The 15,902-nt window shown below is 38.4% G+C and overlaps 1 protein-coding gene across 13 annotated transcripts in view; it reads left to right on the forward strand.

The window, feature by feature from the left end:
- The first annotated feature begins 620 nt into the window (after positions 1-620).
- Positions 621-15,902, forward strand: part of Emsy (EMSY transcriptional repressor, BRCA2 interacting) — a 78,957-nt gene continuing 63,675 nt past the window's right edge. For 4 of the 13 annotated variants that reach the window (XM_090348447.1, XM_090348455.1, XM_090348448.1 and 1 more), the window contains exons 1-6: positions 622-865; positions 2,491-2,596; positions 9,581-9,680; positions 11,086-11,160; positions 12,454-12,495; positions 15,710-15,885. In XM_090348447.1, the coding sequence (XP_090204573.1) occupies positions 2,527-2,596; positions 9,581-9,680; positions 11,086-11,160; positions 12,454-12,495; positions 15,710-15,885 (463 nt within the window). In that variant the 5' untranslated portion in view covers positions 622-865; positions 2,491-2,526. Of the gene's footprint in view, positions 866-2,490; positions 2,597-9,580; positions 9,681-11,085; positions 11,161-12,453; positions 12,496-15,709; positions 15,886-15,902 lie in introns of all 13 variants that reach the window. The other 9 variants (XM_090348450.1, XM_090348452.1, XM_090348456.1 and 6 more) reach the window with 4 other exon arrangements.

The following is a 15,902-nucleotide window of genomic DNA, read 5'->3' on the forward strand; positions in this document are numbered from 1 at the left end:
TCTGAAGAACGACCGTGGGACTAAATAACGAAGGCCGAAGTGCCTCAAATAATGCCCTTCTCCTTCCTGCCTCTGACAGACACAGGCATGAGCCATCACTGCCCTCCCCACTTCACCTGAGGTGGAACCCGTGCAGTGGAGTTCCTTTTTCTGCTTTCAGTTCAGTGACCGCCCCCCTAGGTCGGGGGTACCGGCATCGGGGATGTCCACCGTCAGTTCTCGTAGCGCCGACTGCCTCTTCTCGACTTGTCGTCTGGGTGGCTGAAGATCGCTAGTGACTCCCCCCACGGCTCTGAAGAACCGCAGCCTCATCCCCAAGCGCGCCTTCAGCGACCGACCTGCACTCGCACCATCCCTAACCTAGGGGAGGAAAGGTTGTAGGGAAGCCTCAGCTTCAGCTGCCGACGCCATCTTGGCCGCTACGTGTGACGCCACATGTGGCAGGGAGCGCAGCCGATTGGCGGGGAGACGGCGGCGCGAAGCTAGAGACTTTAGTGTGGAGTATGTAAAAGCCGAGGGAACTACACTCCCGGCGGCCCTTGCTCGTGCGGCAGCCAATCAGGAGCAAAAGAGGACCGGGTTTGCGTTCGGACCACAACTCCCAGCAGCCCACGCGGCACCTGCCTTTTCCTTTCAAAGGGCTGAGGAAAAGAAGAGACAGAATGAATGGAGGCCTTTTGGTGGCCGGTTTTTGAAAGGCGGGAAAGGCAAACTACACCTCCCGACTGGCAGCGCGCGGCTGCGCCTGCGCTCTGGTACTTGTCGCCATCTTGCCCCTTCTGAGGCACCGCAAACAAACCCAATTCCTGGTGTCCCCTAGTCTTGGCGGAGGAGCCTTTTAGATGAGCGCCGAAAGGCCAGACAGGTGGGTGACTCTCAGGCACAGTCCTGGGAAGAGCTGGCAGGCCAGCCTGTGCCTGGGAGCTCGGGGACGCGCGTCCGGAGCCCGGCTTGGGACGCCCAGCCCCATCCTCCGTTGTTTCCTAACGGGATCGTAGGGTTCCCTGTGGCAGACTCCGGGGACTGTGGCAGGGCCGGTGCCGGGGTGCGGGGGGGTCCTGCTCCGGGAGCCTCCGGGTGAGTCCCCGGTGTCCGGCGGACTGACCGCGCGCTCACTCCGTCTCGGTTGTCCTCTGCTCGGAGGAGTGAGCGAGCGCGAGTGCCGGCCGGGGGGTCCCCGCCGCCGGCTGCTCGCGGGAGAGGCTCGGGTCGCGGGGCTTGACATTGGGATGCGCGCTGCGAGGAGCCCGGGCGGCTCCGGCGGAGGCGCGGCGAGAGTGTGCGTGTTTGGAGAGGGGGCGGGGCGGGCTGGCGTCCTGACACTTGACGGAGGAAAGATGCCGTGAGATCCGCTCCCCCGAGCGGCTCCGGACGGCGCGGCGCCGCGGTGGGCTCCGCGGGCGGGATGCGCCGGGATGCCGTGACGCGGTGGCGGATTCGGGCGGTCGCCAGCCGCCGGCGAGTTTCCATCCGGAGGCGGGGACAGGCTGCCGGAGCGAGCGGATTCCTTCGGCTCTACCCCTTCTTCCTCTTCCCCACCCCTTTTCTTTATGTCATCCTGGCAGCTGTGGCGCGCAGTCCAGTTCTGGTTGCTCGGCGTCGGTTCTGAGCTGAGAGGGCTGGGGGAGGGGGATGTCAACTTGTGGCGAAGTTGGAGTTAGCAGCCCCTGCGCCTGGAACTTGATACAGCAGAGTTCTCCCCCCTCTTTGTTCAGGGTTGGACTCCGAGGCTACACCGTGAGCCCATCCATTCATTTTGCCTCCTCCTGCCAACCACTGATGTGCATGATGTGTACAGACGTGTGTGCTTAGTAGGTGTTGTGTAAGCCCCAAGTGCTGGCTGTATCCTTTTGTCCTCTAGACTAGGGAATTTCCATACGAAGTGCCTGGCACTTTGGGTGAATGATGATGGGTTCATGACGGCAGGGTCTAAATAAATTTCATAGTTCATTGCCAAAACTCGAGGGGAGAAAATTCATATTTCATTGCTAAAACTTAAGAGGAAAGTTCTCTTTGTTTTACAAGACTTACTAGGGGGAAAGAAGTCAGGTAACTTACCTGAGGTTGTACAGTTGGTGGCATCTGTTCACTGTGAGCCTAGAGAAAGAACTTGACATACACTGTTCTTTAGTGCTCATCACCAACTGGTTATGACCTGTCCTTTAATGATGTGTGAAACTTGGGTTTAGAGAGGTCGGCTTACCCAGGATCACACAACCAGTAAGTTGAACAGCTAGAAATAGAATCTAGAGGTTTCTGATTCTAAAACTTGTGCTTTTTTTGAGTCACAGGCTGGAAGAATAAGTTTTCAAATGGTATTTTAAAATTTCATTTGTCTGAAGTTGAAACCTGTGATTGTTGAAAATAATTGTGAGCCATCTTACAGGTTTTACTTCTTAGTTGCTGGCCAGATCTCCAGGTGAATGGCCTTTTGAATGTACTTTGCAAATTTTATTTTAATGTGTTGATTTTTTTTTTTCCCTCTGGTAGGGAGGACAAGCTCTTTGGGGCTACCAAACAGAAGCAATGCCTGTTGTGTGGCCAACCCTTTTGGATCTCAGCAGGGATGAATGTAAACGGATTCTTCGAAAACTGGGTATAATTTTCATTGTTGATACTTTACTCTCCTGTAATGATTCTTTTCCCTTTCTGTTTGGGTCATGGATATGTTTTTAAATCTCATTTCATACTCCATTAGAAATTCTTACTCATTGTTGTTTCTCTGGTAACTAGTATGATTTGCACATAGACAATACAGGAATCATTAGCATACAAGTACACAACACTTACTGAGAGCTTATCTATTCTGAGTCCTTTACATTCAACATTTCAGTCCTCACTAAAGCCTAAAAGGTAGGGCTTTTCTTTTTTCAGGGTGAGAGGGACAAAAGTCTCCATTTTACATATAAAGTTTAGAACTCAAGGTAATGCCAATGTCATGGAGTCAATATTAGAACCCTGGCATATAATTTTTTGGTCTCATTTTAGCATACTAATAACTAATTACTATTAGTGTCAAATATATTTTACACTTATCGTTGATTTCCATGTATGGGTATGTGAATTACTATTTTTAAATTCTAAGTAATATAACTGATACCTACTTTCTTTCCCTTTCTTTCTTTCTTTCTTTCTTTCTTTCTTTCTTTCTTTCTTTCTTTCTTTCTTTCTTTCTTTCTTTCTTTCTTTCTTTTTGTCAGTCATGCAGCCTGAACTCAGGGCCTGGACTTTATCCCTGAACCTCTCTGTGCGCAAGGATAGTGCCCCACCACTTGAGCCACAGTGTCCCTTCTGGCTTTTTCTGTTAATGTGGTACTGAGGAATCAAGCCCATGGTTTCATGCATGTTAGGCAAGCACTCTACCACTAAGTCATATTCCCAGCCCTGATACCTACTTTCTTAAATTACTTTTCTTTTTCTTTCTTTCTTTCTTTTTTTTTTTAAAGTGGTACTAGGGTTTGAATTCAGGACCTCCCTCTTGCTAGGCAGATGCTGTAGTACTTGAGCCACTTTACTCTGAGTTGTTTATTTTTTTGAGATAGAGTCTTGCTTTATGCCTGGGCTGATCTGGACCATGATCCTCTTGTTTTTGCTTTTCCTTGTTGCTGGGATGACAGGTGTACGCTACTGTGCCCAGCCATTGTGCTTACGATGACAGACATGGGTAACCATTAGTTGAGATGGAGTCTCATGAACTTTTTCTTGCTAGGACTGGTCTTGAACCATAATCTTCTGATCTCTGTCTCCCAAGCAGCTAAGGCTTTCTTCCTACTGTGCCTGACTAAATTCTGTTTTTGTTTTGTTGGTTTATTTATTTGTTTGTTTTGTTTGTTTTTGTTCTAGGTTGAGGGCTTGAATTCAGGACCTCAACCTCTTGCTTGGCTTTTTCCACTCAGAGTTGGTACTCTACCGCTTGAAACATGCTTCTGGTTTGGCATTTTGCTGTTTAATTGGAGACAGTCTTTTGAACTTTTCTGCCAGGGCTGGATCCTCTAGGTTTCAGTCTGCTGATAAGTATGAATCACTGGTGACCAGCTAACATTATATTTTACTATCAGTAGCAAATATTTTACATATATTGTTGACTAGTACTTCTTTTTTCTTATAACAGCCTTTCCCAACCATCATTTAGGGAGAGAATTAAGCCTGGTGATAGACATCTATAATATATAATAACTTCTTACCCATTTAGAATAATATTAGTTATGTGGGAAAACTGAGCAAAAGAGTTACTTAAATAATTTTATGTGTTCTCTGGTTCAAATGAAGAGCTATAAATGAGAAATGCTGTCTTAAACTATAAGGACTTGCCTTATTTATGATTGTAAACTAAAGCTAAAACAACAAATGAAGACAGTGACGAAGTAATTTGAAAAAGAACATTAAGTGTCTCAGTAGTGGGCATGAATTATTTAGATATAGAGTCTGTCATAATGTTTGACGTCTGAAAGTATAATGTTTAAATAGCTGCTTTCTTATAATGTGGATTAAATAGAATCATAGCTACTCTGCATCTGCTGGCTAATAATTTTTCCCCTTTTATTTTTCCTTAGTCACTGTGAGCATTTGAGATTTTTAGCATTGCATATATGTATATAATAGTATACACATAGTGTGTATGTGTGTGTTGAATGATCTCATCTCTTTTACCTTATATCCAAACTTTTAATATGAAATTAAGTATATAGTAATATAACTTGTCTATCTGTTGATTATTAAGTTTGACTTATTTATTTTATGGCTGAAATAATTGAGAGGAACAGATCATAAACACAGTTGATTAGATTGGGGTTTCTGGATTTCTGAGGACTTAAAATCAGATTTCATTTCAGTATACAAGTGATATGTATATATTTTCTATTTTTGTAAATTTTTTTTCTTTTCTTTTTTTTTTTGCTGGTCCTGGGTCTTGAACCATGGCCTGTGTGTTATCCTTTTTGTTCCCTCAAGACTAGCACACTACCATATGAGCCACAGCTTCACTACAGACTTTTTTTTTCTTTTTCTTTTTTTTTTTTTTTTTTTTTTGCTAGTCCTGGGCATGAGCTCAGGTCTTGAACACTGTCCTTGGACTTTCTCAAGGCTAGCGCTCTACCACTTGAGCCTCAGCACCTCTTCTGGCTTTTGATGGTTAATCAGAGATAAGAGTCTCATAGACTTTCCTGCCCTGGCTGGCTTTGAACTGTAATCCTTAGATTTCAGCCTCCTAAGTAGTTGGATTTAGAGGTTGAGCCACAAGTGGTGTGGCTATAAGTGGTAACTTTCAAGTCTAAATTTGTTTTTGGGTTTTGATGGTGACTTGTAAAACCACTTTCTCCCAACCTAATGGCTTATTATCATAACAATCAACCATTGAATTGCTTTTTAACTCTATCCTCTAATCCAAAACTTAGAGAAGATACGATAGATTTAAGCATCTGCTTAAAATAGAATTAACTTTGTTCTTTTATAAATAGTTATCAGTCATTTTATTGTTAGATTCTAAACTGATTTTACTTAATTATTAATAAGTTGGAATGGAGAATTTATGATATGTTGAGTGTATTTGATAAATGCTTCTTTCTGTCTTCCTTTCCCTTGCCCTATTTATATGTCTTCTTCTGAGCTGTTTTTCATATTTGTTATTTCATTATACTTGGGAGTTGTTGGAGTCAGTACTACTGTAGAATAGTACAAAAATTAATAGCAAAAATTAAACTAAGTTTAAGATGTCTGTGGCAGGAACTAAGTATGCCCATTAAAATAGTTGTCAACAAATAGGAAAAGAATTAGGAAACAGTAATGATTATTTAAGTGAATAAATTTCTGGGGGAAGTACTATGGATTGTATATCTATGATAGTTGTGTTGAGTCCAGGTTTGTATCTTTCAATTTACCGTTTTCTGATTTTTATCCATGACTTTTTAGTTCAACTTGAGATGTCAGAAATGTTTTTTATATTTCTCTATTTAATTTGATTTTATTTGAAAGAGTGTCTTGGTCACCATAAATCCCATGGGATTTTCCTCTTACTACCTCCCCTGATCTTTCCATTTCTTTTGATTGTATCCCTATTCTAAACATTTTCTAAAGTGTAATACTTTACTCCTTGTCGTTACTTATACAGTTATTACTCCTGTCAAATAAAAGCCATTTTAGTCTGTAATCAGAGGTTGTCTAGACACAAACTACTTTTCTATTTTTATCTTTATTTCTACTTTATCCCTTTATAATACTTGTGTATGTGTTGGGCCTCTTGTTGGATTTTAATCATCTTCAGAATAGGCTTTGTTTTGTACCTACAAGTATTTTAAGTGGTACTTTTAACAGTTAGTTTGTTTTTAGTTAGTGACTATCCAGGTGGTGCATACAGATATTTTTATTTTCACTAGTGTGAACTCTTCAATATAGTCACTGACTTATGGGAAGTTACTGGAATAACATAAAACATTATTTGCTCTTTTGTTCTTTATTCCTTTTGCATGAGCCACAGTGCCACTTCCCACAGTTCTTTTTCTGATTAAAGTTTGTGTTTCTAGCCTAGAAGTTGTGTTTCTCCTAATATCACTGTATGTAATCTGTATCACAATTGTCTGATGACTTGTTTTACTGGAGCTGTACTCTAGAGTTAACTCCTATCTCTGTCAGGAGTGTGTGTAATTGGACTCAATATTGATTTGCTGAATAAAACACTCCATAAATGGAAGCATAGACATTTAGAATATAGTGCATACTTAGTTGGCTATTTTGCCACTCCTGGGGTTTGAACTCAGGGCCTAAACACTGTCCTTGGGCATTCCTCAAGGCCAGTACTCTATCAGTTGAGCCACAGAACCATTTCTAGCTTTTCTGTGTATGTGGTACTGAGAAATCAAACCCAGGTCTTCGTGCATGCTAGGCAAATACTCTATCACTAGGATGAACTCCCTGCCCTCGGACCAGTCATTTTTATTTAATGTTGTCCTGTTACTCTATTGTATTAAACTTCCATTTGACAGTCAAGCTTGTGAATAGTATGAGCTGAGTGAAACTACTAGTTTACTACTGGTCTGCAGACATGCATCTATTAATTATCTGGTTCATATTTATTAAGTGTTGTGTCCATGGTACTGGCATATAATAGTTATGTGTAGCATCTTGAGTATGAAGATAATGTTAGCTGGTACATTTGTTTCCTTCCATTCTATTTTGATCAGATATATCTGTTTCATGCTATAAATGAATTAAAACAACAGCTATTTTTATTAATTTTCTCTATTCTGTGTGTTATTGGTATTGTCTGACTTCTCTGGTGGTTCCATAATTGGTAGCTTACCTGAAAAGTAAATGCAGCTGAGTTGGCTAGGCCTCTCTTCCTTTATGTGTCCTTTCTTTTGGGGCTTTTTCACTGCTTGGTGATTTTAAGGTTTTAAGAGAAATGATTCAAGTACAAGTGGTTAACAAGTATCTGAGTACATTCTGTTTGATAATATTCCATTGCCTACAAGCAAGTCACATACCAAGTTTAGAATCATTGTGGGAAGGGACTACATCAAGGCTCTGCTGAGAGGCATCTGTGTTTCATTTATGGCCTGTCACACACACACATACACACACACAGACACACACACACACACACACACACACTTTTGTAGGATCTTGCCTGTCATATAGGCTGGCCTCTCCATCCTCCTTTCCTAACTCCCTCAGTAGTGGTATTAGCAATGTGCACAACCATGCCTGACCTAATTAATTAGTCAACTGTGATAATTGTCTTTGTAGGTGCGAGGATTTTAGGTCTTGAAGGTACTGTTCCTTTTGTTTTATTTTATTGCCAGTCCTGGGACTTGAACTCAGGGCCTGAATACTGCCCTTGGGCTTTCTCAAGGCTAGAGCTCTACCACTTGAGCAACAGCACCATTTCTGGCTTTTTCTAGGTATGTGGTACTGAGGAATCAAACCCAGGTTTTTGTGCATGATAGTCAAGCTAACTCTACCACTATTTTAATTTTTTGGTGGTAGTGGTTCTGGGGTTTGAAAAAGGTCTTGTACCTCTGTACTTGAGCCGTACCCTAACCTTAAGTTCATTTTGGATTAAAGAAACAGGTTCAAAAGTGAAACAAGACTTGCCCAAGATCACGTAGCTAGGAATTGGCTGTGCTGAAGTCAGAATGTTTTGTTCCTCTATTTTTCAGTACTCACACAGTACTTTTTTTTTCTTTTATTGTTGGGGTAAGTATAGAGGGGTTACAGTTACATTTGTCAGGTAGTAGGTGCATTACTTCTTGAACACTGATACTCCTCAAGTTTTTGTCCCCTTTTTCCTCCCCCACTCCTTCCCAATCATCTTGTTTTCTCCCCTGCCCTATTTCAAATAAACAAATAAATGTATATATAATACACCAGGTAACAAAGTCAGATATAGTAATCACATGAGATTAACCATAAGGAGAAAAAAAGAGAAAAGAAATAACTGCACATAGCACATTGAGAACAGCCGTCACAAAGATCAGCCTCAGGTTTCCATATCCTAGAGTTCATTTTGTTTAGTCTCATCCTATATGACCATATGTATATAGCTTTTGAGCTATTGTGATCCTCTCTGCTAGGAGTCCTAGATGTGAACTAATTATTACAAATGAGGGAAACCATGGGGCCTATGTTCCTTTGGGTTGGCTTGCTTCACTTAATATGATTTTTTTCCATTTCCTTACGAATGGGGTGATGCCATTCTTTCTGATGGTAGCAGAGAATTCCATTGTGTATAAGTACCACATCTTCCTGATCCAATCATCTACTGAGGGGCATCCAGGTTGGTTCCAAATCGAAGCTATGGTAAATAATGCTGCAGTGAACATTGTTTTGCTATCACACAGTACTTTCAAGTACCCAGGAGAGAAGAGCTTGAATCTTAGGCAAGTCTAAGAAATTATTTCAGGGGCTAATCAGAGAAGATGTCCTAATCACTTATTTTGGGGGAAGACATTTGGAGACTGTTTCCAGTTATTGTAGCACCTGAGCTAATGTTTTTCAGTAGAAATATGTGAGTTAAATCCCTACTTTCAGGTTTTTCTTTTTTCTTCTTCCTCTTCTCCTCCTTTTCCTCCTTCTCCTCCTCCCCCTCCTCCTCCTCTTCCCCCTCCTCCTCCTCTTCCCCCTCCTCCTCCTCCTCCTCCTCCTCCTCCTCTTCCTCCTCCTCCTTCTTTTTCTCCTTCTACCTCTTCTTCCTCCTCCTCTTCTTTTTCTTCTGTCCTGGGACTTGAACTCAGGGCCTGGGCACTTCTCTTTTTCTTTTTCTTTTTTTTTCTTTTTTGGTGTATGTGATACTGAGGAATCAAACCTAGGGTTTTGTGCATGCTAGGCGAGCACTCTACCACCATGCTATTCACCTGGCCCATTCACATGTATTTCTATGTAGACATATTACATACATGACTTCTGTGAGTCAGAAAGCAAAATGATATGAGCTATATTTTAATCTCTTGTTATATGAAATTTTTGAAAGTAACTTTAAAATATTTGCATTTGCTTGATTTATTTCTTGCCCTGAAATTTAACTATACATGTCTATAGTATCAAAGTACTGAAGGCCTATCTTGATAAAGTAATTTTCTTCTTCTAGAATTGGAGGCATATGCTGGAGTTATCAGTGCACTTCGGGCACAGGGGGATCTCACCAAGGAAAAGAAAGATCTTCTTGGAGAACTCTCAAAAGTCCTTAGGTAAATTATCATAAACGTTTGGGAGATGTGACTCTAGAAATTTCCCTTTGAGGGCATCTATTACTTTGCATTCTCAAATTAAAGAAGATGTTCAGATTGTCGGTGTTTAGCTATCCTATCCTGGTTAAGTACTCTATTACAGAAAATTGTGCAACTTTTCCCTTTTTTCTGTAATCCAATCAGAAAAGATTTAAGGTTGGTATTTTTGGGCCACTTGGGAAAGGAAGGTACTTTTGTCATAGGTGAAGGAAAGAAGAGTTGGCAGTCACTGGACATGAAGATCTAGAGTGTCCTTTGTTGGAGGCAAGAAAGGGATGCAAGGAAGATGCCTCAACATATAAAGTGGGTGATGATTATATATTTGTAGTTTTAAGCATAGTTTGTCCCTTCAGTTGCATTAGAATCCAATAAAAGTTTTTGAAGAGATTTCTTGGTAACTTGATCTATTCTAACATTCTGACCTTTCTTACAAATTGATCGACTTTAACTGGTTTGTTTTCTACATATAATGCCATTTTTTCTGTTCTTTTAAAAATGAAAATATACATGAGGCTCTTCCTATTTAAATTAATACAGAGATTTATTAAGCCAAATCTAAGTCTTATTGTTTTAGTATTATGTTTCTTTGCAATTTTTGCTCTTTAGCCTCTTAAACATTTAGTTGTTAGCATAAATACTAAAGAATATAATAGGTAAAGAGATACTCATTTCACAGAGTACTTATGAATAAATTGTGTATATCTTAAAAAAGTTCTGGAGGCATGGCTCAAGTATGCTTGTTAGCAAGTGAAAAACCCAAGAGTTCAAACTGCAGTATTGAAATAAAAATTGTTAGTATTAACTTTAAATGTGTGTTTAAGATAGGCACAAGCTCATTTTTACAATTTGTGACATGATATGTAGAAGATACCCAGCTAAAATATGGAGTAACAAAAATTGTTACTCTGGTGGGAATCAAAATTTTGTCCCTCTCATTTGCTTTATTATATTCACTGAACAAAAAATTTAATAGAGTCTTAAACTTGGTCACTTAGAAGAAAATCTCAAGTGACTGGTTCTTGTCTCAGCAGCCATGATTTTAGGTCACTGAGCATCTGTTTTCATATTTAGGTATCAGGAAGCTCTGCTAATCTTGCCCATAGCCTATTTAACATTTACAAGATTTGGGAGCAACGTCTTGATATCAGATTGAATTTGTCTTCCTGTGATTTCTAATTTACAACTAATTCTTCCTGTAGTTACATAAAATCATTACAAACCCTTTTCTAAGACTTTGAAACTTTGTTGATGTGTACTAGGCCTTTATCCTTCTGTCCCCAACAAAATGTTGATGTGAACATTAATAAAATTTTAGAAAAGAGCTGCCTGCTTGGCAGAGTTCTATAATGGCTATTTTTTTTCATAGCATCTCAACAGAACGCCACCGTGCTGAAGTTCGGAGAGCAGTAAACGATGAACGATTAACAACAATTGCACATAAGTAAGCCATTAGTCATACCACCCTGATTTTTATGACATAGTATAATGTAGTTTTGAAACAATCTATTGTGTAGCAGATTCCTGAGTTTTAATAACCATAGCTGCGTAATCAGGGATCTTAACCATAGTGGTAACTGTTTATTCAATTGATTATGAATTTTGCATTTTGTCAGCTTAAAGTACTTAGGTCAAATCCTGTTACAAGGTAATTTCAGTATAATTATAACCAACTCAGTTTGAGCAGATAGTTTACATTCTTGAAGCAAAATTCATTAACAAAGTTGAAAGCTCTTAGAGGTTCTTTGTAACAGTATTTGATACTTTCCTATTAAGTCAATAAGTTCAATACTTATTGACTTATGAATAAGAAGGCATGATAACTTTTTTATTTGGCTCTAATTTTTCATGTATTAAAATTAAAAAAACATAAAATATATGATCTACCTTTTTAAGAAATAAAAACATTTCTTAATTTACTTTAAAATGCTAACAAAATAAAATGATAAAGAGTCTTAAAAAATTGTTTTCAGCTCATCCTGTTTAACAGATAGGGTGGAGGGTGGTAGAGGACCGAGAGTAGGAACCAAGCATTAATTGTTTGTGAATCTAATGTCTCTTAAATGTAGAAAGGAACAGATATTTTTTCAACGATAATACAAAATGGTAGAAATATTTCATAAAATACAGTATAGCATAATTTGTTTTTATTTTTATGTTTTATTATGAAATAAAATTAAAAAATACAGTGCATTTCCTTATGTGATAACCTAAATTGTGTATTTTAACCAATTGGCAGAATTCAAATTGCTCCCCAAAGATCCATTAGTTTGATGTGCTTCACTGTCCCTCATTTTACTTAACATAAAATGAGGTGCTCCCTTATAACAACATATTTGAAAGTTCAGCTGTGGTCCTGGAATTTTGAAATTCTCTAGTGGGAGGTATATACTGTAGAAATTTGGAAAGTTTCCATTAAAGACATTTATTATGTATCAGGCTAAGCTAACATGTTCGAAACATTTAGATTTTAATGTTTATTCTTTAATTTGCTCTAGTAATCTAAAAATGATAACTGAGTCTAAATTCTGTTTTGAGAATTGTTAATAGGAAATTTATGTACTATGTAATAACGTAGTAATTAGTAGTTTACATTGTGAGGCACTTAGAGACAAAATTAATACCTTAAAAACATTGGAACAGTATTGTGGGGCAAGTAGTTGTAAGTTGATGCATCAGTGTCATACTTAAAGGATAACATTTATTTAGTCTCCTTTTCCTTTTTTCCCCTTTAAAGAATGAATTTATCCTTATATTTGGGTGAAAGACCAAGTTACAGGTATGCAAATAGGTTATTATTATTTCAGGCTTTTTCTTGTATTTATTTCCAAATTGAAGCTCTCAATTATTCAGGGGCACATTATTCTATGTATGAATTAACCATGCCCCGTGCTTTCCTTTTCTTCCCCTCCTCCCCTTCCTAATACTACCCACCCTTTAGCCATTTTGCTGCTTGGGAGTACCTCTAGTCAGAGGGTGGGAAGGGAGAGGAGGTGAAAATTGGCAGTCACTTTACTATGTTAGTTGTCTTGGAAAACATTTGGTGGAAGAATTACTAGTTTGCCAAAATATTTTTGCTTTATATGTGGGTTTCCTTAATCTATTTAACCTCTCCCTTTCCTTCCTCTCTCCATTAGCATGGATAATTGAGAGTTGGCTTTTATCTGCCTGTGTTTTCTCTCTCTCTTTTTTTTTACTCTCCTTTCTGATTACTTTAATATATGAATTTCAGTTTTTGAAAAGAGTTTACTTCAGTATATAATTTTAAGCGTTTTAGGTCTTTCTATATTCTTGTTTTGGTATTTTATATTGTGGTTTTTAGTTTGACTAGATGTTGTATTATTTGTTGAGCCCAAGGATCAGGGAATGAGAATTGGTTGACTGCCTTCTTCCCCTCAGAAGTAGCAACTGAACCTAGTACCAAAGGTTGCCTCTAGGAGGGCTTCATACTCTGAGCCTAAAAATCAGCGAGAGGAATGCATCTGAACGGACTGCATTTCCTTTCCTTTCGTTTCTCCTTTTCCTCCTCCACTCAAGATAGCACTTCAGCACAGAGGAATGTAGTTGAAAGGTGATGGGAAATCTGAGAAGATTGAGCACAAAGGAAGGAGAACAAAAGAAGTAGGGTATCTGGGATCAAAGAGAAACCCTTGCTCTGGCTTGAAGCCTAGCACGCTTTTGGCGTTTGCTTGGCTTTAGGCCACTTACTAATAAATTATACTGTAACTCAGTTTTGAATCCTATAAACATGTTGGGGTTTATATTTTTAATTAGGCCACTCTTGCCCAACATTATCACTAGAGTTAAAGTAACTGGAATTTCTGCTTTCTTAATTAACCCTTTCACTGTCAGTCAGACACTCCCAGGACACTTTCTATGTGAGGCTAAAGATTTTTTACTAATGCCTTGCACATGGAAGGATGTGGTGGCCAAGACAGTTCCATTAGTTTTATCTCAAATTTCTCAGAACAGGGAAATGTTTGCACTTTCCTTCAACATACTTAGTATAACTAGAGAGTCATGCTTACACCTGGAGTAAGATGATCTAGTGAAAGCCTACAGTAAGTTTAAAGTATACAAATTCAGTTTAGATGACTTATGTAACTAATGCATATTTTTACTCATTGCTAAACAACTTCTAATTCTAACATTTAATTTTCACTCACAAAATATTTGAGCATGTTTGCATGAGTGGAAATTTGGAAGATTTACAGGATCTTTCTAAAAGTTGCAGTTCTGTCTTTTGCACTGCAAGTTTGGTCTTTTCAGTAGCATATATTTATTTGCTCCATATTATTAATCTTCCATAATTTCTGCCACTATTTAAAACAATGTACCAGGTAAGTGTAGACATTTTTATGATAAACTCACACCAAGCAAGTTTATTCTAATAAATAGTGATGTTCTAGTAAGATGATAGCAAAATAGAAGCAAGCTTCTAAATTTTTTTTCCTGTAACAATTAACTGTAATAATCTTTTGGGTTTCTTTCATTCATACTACTCTTTGTTACTGAACAAGTTTCAACATGGAACTTAATGTAATGAGTTTGTGAGGGTTATTGGGGTCTCAGTAACTCCTGTTCTCCTTGTCTTAGATAGGACTGTGCTAAACTGTGCAAAAGTTTTTCACAGTAACTCAGTTGGATTTATAGACTTTTTTTCTGAGTTGTACTTAAATTCTTCCTAAGTGGTAATTTATGTTATTCATTGAAAGTTTGTGTTAGAGAACAGTGTCCAGTTGGTATAAAGGCAAAAGTTTAGACATAATGCCCATTTGAAAAATTTTACACTTTGTATATTTGATCTGAAAATTTTTTTTGTACTATGATGTTTACATTTATTAATTGTGTGACCTTGGGTACATTAGTTTAACTGCTCAGTTCCCACATTTATAACATGGAGATTAATAATATTAGGAACTTTATAGGATTGTTAAGACAACTAAATTAGTATACATAAAATGTTTAGAACAATGCCTGACATATATAGCATGATCTTAATTTAGCTATCATGTTTACCACCACCATCATCGTTATCATTCTACCAAGGGCTTTCAGAATGAGTGCATTTGGAGTCATGAACTCCAGCTTGGGTTGTAGAATTTGTGATGTAACAAATAACATAGAAATTTTTCTGAGTTATAGAAGAGATTGATTAGTGTCTAGGTAAATTTTAAACTTCTACATTAACTCTTAGTTAGGGTCTTTCATAAAGCCAAAGGAAGAGATGTGACCAGTACCTTTTAATATTTTAGCCTCTATTTGATTCCTTAGCAGAACTTGCTCAAGAAATTTAGAGTAGAGAAACTGGTATCTGCTTAGAAAGATCCCAGTTGCTTCAAAACCTTTTAGAGTAAAGGATGGGGCAGATAATAAAATCAGGTAGTGGCAGATTTCTTTTAGCATCCTCAGATCTGGCCTATGTTTAAGATAAAGGCTAATATGAAAATATAATAAAACATTGTTAGTAACACATGCTGTAATGTGTAGCACTATGTTTTCATTTAGTATTTAGTCCCCCTCGTTTACTGCCTCAATTTCCCTGTCCAAAAGCCTTAAGAACTTAGGACCATTGCAAGCAGTTGGATAGTTTGCAAAGGTTCATTGAATTCCATCCTTATTATTAAGGGAAATCTGATTTTCACTATTATGAGTGCTTTTCATTTTCTTTAATTATAGAATTATATCCTAGAAGTTAGTAGAAATATTGCTTTCATTAGTTAAACTTGATTTAAATTAATGAACCCAAAGCCAGTATGGAAATTTTTTGTTTTAATTATAATCATTATAAGATCCAGATTATAGAATAAGATGTATAAGAACCTAAGTATGTGCCATTCCTTAAATTCTCATTATTCATAATTTTAATCTTGCTTGCTTAAAAAATAGTCTCTCCTATTTATTCAGGGTACTTTTTGTAACTTAAAAAGTTATGTTTGACTCATTTGTTAGCAATTAAGAACCCTTGTAGCAGTATTTTCTCTTTTGTTTAGTATGTCTGGACCTAATAGCTCTTCAGAATGGTCCATTGAGGGTCGTCGCTTGGTACCGTTGATGCCCCGGCTAGTTCCCCAGACCGCCTTCACCGTAACAGCTAATGCTGTGGCCAATGCAGCTATCCAGCACAATGCATCCCTTCAAGTGCCTGCAGAAACAGGAAGCAAAGAAGGTAAGTAGAAAATTTTT

The sequence above is a fragment of the Megascapheus bottae genome, chromosome 16 (assembly GCF_031878675.1).
Source record: "Megascapheus bottae isolate mThoBot1 chromosome 16, mThoBot2.hap1, whole genome shotgun sequence".
In the NCBI taxonomy this organism is placed as follows: Eukaryota; Metazoa; Chordata; class Mammalia; order Rodentia; family Geomyidae; genus Megascapheus; species Megascapheus bottae.